General features: G+C 23.0%; 1 protein-coding gene across 1 annotated transcript; it reads left to right on the forward strand.

Annotated features, from left to right (window-relative positions):
- The first annotated feature begins 5,369 nt into the window (after positions 1-5,369).
- On the forward strand, positions 5,370-5,854 carry LOC145844950 (uncharacterized). The gene is made up of 2 exons (XM_082952368.1): positions 5,370-5,586; positions 5,652-5,854. Exons 1-2 carry the CDS (start codon positions 5,370-5,372, stop codon positions 5,852-5,854), a joined length of 420 nt encoding a protein of 139 aa, XP_082808494.1.
- The last annotated feature ends 1,227 nt before the right edge of the window (positions 5,855-7,081 follow it).

The raw sequence follows: 7,081 nt of genomic DNA on the forward strand, positions 1-7,081 counted from the left end.
GTCTTTTAGTTTAAGCGAAGAATAAAAAAAAAAAAATTAACTAATTTTTTTTTTGTTTGGTAATTTAAAACTTAAGATTATAACATGTGTAAAAACATTAAAATATAAGTCAAACACATTTGTTTACCGTTAATGTAATAAGACGTTTGTTGTTTACTTAAACTTAACTTAAGTATAAATTTATAGTAAATACAAAGTTGCCATTCCAACCAAAAAATAGTTGCCAAAAATTACTTAAGCATGACATTTTAATTTTTTAAAGAATCGCTTGTTAAGTATCCAGTATTATACCTCTTAATTTTTGGTAATTTTGCTTAATAAATTCTAAAATATCTTTTTAGAATAATGAAGTTATTTTAAATAAAATTTTATAGTAAACAAAAACATTTAGTTACAATTGAAACACATGCAAATACATAAGTCTGTACTCTAGTTTTACAAAATTATTTTAACTACAAATATTGGTACATAAAAGAAAAACTTTGAGTATGTTTTAGATTATCATTACATGTAAATAGAACCGAGACTTACTCGATTACAGTAAGAAAAACAAAAATAAAATTTTAAAACTAGTTAACTGCGAATGAAACAACTGTTAATAATTAGGATTTTTTTATTTGAATAAGAATAAAAGATCTTAAATATTTTTTATTAATTTTTTTATAATAAAATAACTCAATTGAATATACATTGATACCGCAACAAAGCTTACATAAACAAGGTATTTTTAGATACACCTAACATTAATAAAACTCTTGATTTACATTGAGAACTAAAAATCCTAAATAGTTCTAAAATTCGTAACTATGACTAGTTTTTAAAACTAAACGGTAGTAAAAAAAGACGTTTTAAACTTTTTAATTTTACATTTAATGTTATTTTAAGGAAATAGTTTACAAAATTCAAATGTACGTATTAATTTCGTTCAAAACACAGACTAAATACTTTTTTTAATAAAAGTCAAATTGAAATTATTAACAAAAATGTTTTAAGCAAATACAACTAAAAGTGCAAGTAGGAGTTATTAAAACTTTAAACTAATTCCAAAGGTCTTTAAATAGTTTTAAATGTTTGTAAACTATTTTAATCAAAAAAGTTTTATTTATTTCAAAATTGTTTTTTAATACTTTTAATAGATATCTGATATTAGTTTTTAACAATTTAAGTGTACTATTAATGTATTGTAATTTACGATGAAATTTACTGAACCAGCAAACTTTTAAGTTGGTTTTAGAGCAATGAAGCATGTTAGTATTAGACCTAATTTCGTTTTACCATTTTTGTATTAGTAAATAATATCAAAACTTTCGTTTTTTTTTAATGCATAAACTAATACCTTAATACAATATTTTTTAGTATATATCAACAAATGTTGAGAGTAAAAAGAGGTTTAGGACTAAAAAACTTTAAAACGTGACAAAACCTATTAATTTTAGGCATGATACGCAGCCTAAAAGCAAAACTCTGCGGCCTGCAAGAATCTCTGCTTTATTTCAACTTTCAAGACCTAAATACGAAAAGTTTCTTTTTTTAATGATTTAAATTATGTTATCAACTTAATAGCTGCTTATTAATAGTATTTTACTGTTGCTTATTTTGTTACACTTTTGGTTTAAGATAGTATTTTTATGTTGATTATTACAAATATTGATAATAAAAGTGATTTATTTAAAGTGAAAAAATCGATTAAACTGAAAAATATTTTAATTTATACATATTTTTGATATTTTAGTTAGAACTAAACGTTCATTAACCTAAAATAAAAAATTATAAAATGGATTTCAACCGAAAATTTAACGTACTACTTATTTTCTGTTATAAAAAGGATGTTCGATAAAATTTTATCATAAATATAAACTCATATCTTATATAAACTACACATTAAGGTTTCTTTCTCCGTATCAAAATTGACTGATAGGTTGATTTTATAGCAAAAAACATTTTGCAAAGCTTTTGAGTTTTTTCATAAATAGAAACTGAGACTATAGTTAAAATTACTTATAGTGTTTATGCTTAACCCAGGCAATTAATCGTCGAAGACCAATTTTTAAGTTTAATAATATCAAGGGTTGCAGTTTTTGTAAGTTTAAAGTTTTGCTTGGTTTTAGTTTTCAAAAATACTATCTTAAGATACTTTTAGTAGTAGCTGAAACTTTAAAACTGATTATTAAGTTTAATATACTTTTAATAAAAATATAAAGACCTTATAAAATTTAAAATACTTGTGTCTAACTTTTTAAAAGTAACTCACACGAATAAATTTTAAGTTTAAACAAAAACTGGCTTTAATTTTCTTAAAAATTTTTAAACAAGTCTTAAACAGCCTAAATCAAGATGACCACTGTTATTTCCCCGAGAAATTTCTTAAAATATTTAAAGCACGTTTTTGTAGTATTTTTTACAAAACTAAAGTTAATATTAAAATAAAAGTTTAGTATAAAGACATTATAAAGATATTTTTAACCTACTCAAAATGTATTTGATAACAATTTTGTAAGCTGTGATTGAACAACAAAAAAGACGGTATAATGTTTAATTTTAAATTTTATTACTAGTCAGAAAATATTTATGCTAGTTTAGAGTACTAATTAATTTTAAAATTTAAAACAGCTAATTAATTTTATTCTTTTCATTTGTATTTTCAGTTGCAGTATTACTATTTATTTTATATAATTACTTTTTAAAATTGCTAGTAATTCGAATAGTTTATATTTTTTTATATATTAACTTTATTCTGTTTGTAAAATATAAATGATCTGACATATTTGATCTTGTATTAAAATATGATCACAATCATTACATATAGTACCAGTTACAAACAAAACGCACAAAACAACTAGTTTTGTAGTATTTAGATTATATTATTATATTAATATATAAACCTTTTTTTGATACTTAAAATTAAGTTTTATTCTAATTCGTTTTTTTAACTTTCAAGCATATTTTTTTTACCAGAGTAGATTAAGTGAAAAACTATCAAAATACATAAATTTAAAAAATTAAATTCAAACTTTAATACATATTTTCATTAGGTAAAACGAATCACCTTGAACGTTTAATTAGTACTGTTAGTTATCCATTTTTTTATGCTTTATTTAAAAACTATTAAATAGTTAAAAACCGAAATGAAACTGTTTATTTGTAGTTGAATTAGTTTAGAATATGTCATTGAAAATACTTTAAAAAATAAACTTTTGAAAATCAGCTTGAATTTTTTTTAATGATATTGGTTGCAGATATTTATACTTAATTACTTTTTAATTTTTCTCAAACACTTTTATTCGATATATTGTAACAAAAAATGCATAATACATTATTTACAATGAGTTTGATGCTATAATTGCTGTTTAAATTTTATATACAATAAACAAATGATTATTTTGTTTAGATTGGAAAGCTTTAAATGTTTGTTTGTGTTCTACCATTGTTTATATAAGTTATTATGATTTAGTATGAGTATGTAAATACAGTAATACATTTTCAATAGGTTATTTTCTTGTACTTTTTTTTAAAGTTATTTTAAAGAAATCAATGACTTGATAGTTTGATTTTTTTTACTTAATTTTATTAATTTTTTTTTATACGTGTACAGCGTTTAAATGTTGTTAAACTACAAAAATTTGTAGTAAAAACATTTTAACATCAACTTGAAATTCGTTTTACAATCTGGTTGCAGTGGTTTATACTTATTAACTTTTTAGTTTTTTCTCTTTTTTTTTATTGGAAAACTTTAACAAAAAATGCATTATACGTTAACTGTAGCTAAAATTAAATTATATTTACTTATATTTATTTCTTTTATCCTCTGTTAGCAGAATTTAATAGATGAGTATAAATGAAAAATTTCTTTAAAAAATAAGAAATAAAAATAACTCTTTTATTTTACAAAGTACAAATTTAGTTTTTTACTTTTAATTGTTTTACATCAAGGTATTTACAACATACTTTTTATTAAAAACAAACTAATTTTTTTTAAACAATCTTCATTATTAATTTATCCAATTACTTTTGTTTATAAAAGGTTTTACATCGACTAAGTACAAATCAGCTAAAAAACGTATAGCAACGCACAATACCACAATAATTAGCAAACCAAACGACATTATCTACTTTCGGTACAAACAAACAACTGAACTTTGAAACCTAACAGAAATTAAAAAGTGAATACAAGAATTATAAGTTAGCATTGAAAACAATAAAAACGGAAAATTTTATCAGGAACAATGACATGCAGGTTGTGCTTAAAAAAAGCTTTATTAATTCTTAAATCTGGTACAAATTGCATCAACAAAAAACGGAATTAATAAACTAATGCAGACACAGACACAAATTTTATAAATAAACTGAAAAGCAGATATAACTTAAATCAGATTATAATACTAGTACAAAATAGGTTTTTTAAATTTTATAATCGAGTTTTGATGATATTTGGTATAAATTTAAAATTTTTGATAGTTCTTAGTTCAACTAAGATAAATTTTTAGATTTTTTTATTATGTTTAAATTAATTTAGTTCTTGAATCTGTTTAAATCTAGACTGTTTTATTGACTTAATATAAATTAAATTTTGAAATCTTCAGTGACTTTAAATTTTGTTAATGTTTTATTAATACTTGGCTTAAAATTCGAACTTTAGATAATTTTAATTCAATTTAAATGAATTTGAAGGAATACATAACTTTTAAAATATCTTTAAACTTTTTCTAAAGCTCTCAATTAGGTTAATTTTTTTTTTGACTTATGATATATTTAAAAATTAGTATTAACTTTACCTAATTATACACTGATAAGCTTGAATTTTCAAATATGTAACAATTCACTTTTTTGTTTATATTTTCATGAATGCATAAGCTTTTAGACAACATTATACATAAGCAGCAATGTTATGTGCAGTTTACTACTTTATTTTACTTGAAGAGCTAGCAATTTTTTTGTCACCGAAACCTGGTTGCAAATAAAATATTTAATTTGCATGTCTCAATTTAAAACGTTTTACTAAATTGTTAGTTTTATTTTAAAAGATATATTTTGAACTTTAAATAAAAATTCATATTTCTACTAATTAATAACCCATAATCATAAATAGTTTTATTATATTTTAAAATTATGATCAGTAATCTAAATAAAAGTTAAACACCTTTGGTAATTAGTGTCGTTTTAATAAAACAGTTAATATAATAACATTTTATTTATTTAAGTTTTTATAACTTCTACAGTTTATTAAATTTTTTAATTGAAAATTCAAGTGGAAAATGTTTTAATTTGTTTAGCAATCTAGAAGGTTTTTTTGAATGCTTTTTCTTATTTTAAATTAATTTACTAGCTCACAAAATTGCAAACAAATTATTTTAAACAGTGCTTTTTCTAAAATGTCTGAACTTAACAAAAATAAGTTGGTGTCTCTTGCTAAGAAGTGTTTTGAAAATTTTCAGTTTGTCAATGTGATTTCTTACATGAAAGAAGTGATTAGATTGGGATGTCCTCTCAATCGATCGGAAAGAGATCTCTTATACAGTAGTTTTAGTGAATTAAAATGTCCAATTAGCAACATACTAGAAGACGAAGACTTAGATGGAAAGCTGAATGGTAAATTAAAAAAAATGCTAAAGAAGCCATTTGTTGCTTGTGTATGGATGCAATCTACTTTTTAGAAGAAAATCCTATCGAAAAAGACCTCAATAGAGAAGCTGTTGCAGATTATAAGCTTTTCAAAGCTGTACAGTATCAAGACCTAGCACTTTACACACCAAATGAATATAACGAGGACGCTGAAAATAAAGCTTTTGAGCTTTATGAAGAGGCAACGGCGATAGCAAATGAAGGGGTGAGTCCGGCTCATCCAGTAAGACTCTAAATTGCACTCAGTTTCTCACGATTTCACTTTGACGTGCTCAACGATGATGACGTAGCTTACGAAATTGCCCATGAAGCTTTTCATGATGGTGTACCTGAACTACCTAACTTGATTGGAAGTTTGAAAAACCACGCAGAATTCTTATTAAGAGAATTGCTGGAGTTTGTTGACCCTGGGAGAGATTACTAGATTAGCTCTTGTATTAAATGAATTTATCTTTCTCTTTTGTTGAACTTATTTTGTTTATACTGTAATTTGTTGGTTATGTTTAGAAAATTGTACTATGTTGATAATAAACTAAGTTAAACTGATAGTATTTAACTTGTGTTAAGTAACTAACACAGTATATACCGAACATACATTAGATTTAGTATTTTACAAAATGTTATAAAATAATTGTTAACAATTATTAAATAAATGCAAATTATACCATATATTTTTGGATTAAAACTAGTAATTTTAACTTTGCTAGTATTGTTTATACTTAAATCAAAGTTGTTAGAACCTTTTATTTTTTTTTTAGTTGAGCTTTTTCTTGTGAATTATAACTCACCTTAAAGTTAATACAATTAAGTTAATAGATGGGAATTTTACATTGATTATTTGGAGAAACTCTTATTTTTATAAGTTTTTGTAAATTAAACTGTCCGTTTATAGCATTCTTAATTATTCCAATAAACATAAAGTGTTAGACTATAAGCACAATGCTAAAAAAAAAACTTTTTCGTAGCTTGTGTAATGATGCATTTCTCCTATTACATGAAAATTTTATGGCAAAAATAAAGAAGCTGTTGCTGGTAATAAGTACTTGAAATGTAAAAAAACCAGTCACTTGACATTTTACGTACTTGATAAATGAAATGAAGGTGAAAAAAATAAAGAACTTGAGCTTTTTAACAGGCAACAGAGATAGCAAATGAATATCTAAATCCAGCTTATCTAGTAAGAACCTATATTGCGAATTGTTATGTTTTGAATTGTTACCAATCGCTGCTTGATATCAAAGCTAAAGCTGTATTAACTGCTAAATAGGCTTTAGAAAAGGGTTTTTCATTGTATATTTGAGTTAGCTTAAGTTTTAAAAGATATTTAGGAACATAAAATATAAATATTGAAATAAAATATTGACAGTTTGGATAATTTATTTAATTTAAAACTTTTAATATAAATTTAAAAAAATGAAAACTAGGTTATAAGTAATTTTTTTAGACCTTTTTTTTGAAAACT

The sequence above is a fragment of the Thalia democratica genome, chromosome 9 (assembly GCF_965202585.1).
Source record: "Thalia democratica chromosome 9, ktThaDemo2.hap1.1, whole genome shotgun sequence".
Lineage (NCBI taxonomy): Eukaryota > Metazoa > Chordata > Thaliacea > Salpida > Salpidae > Thalia > Thalia democratica.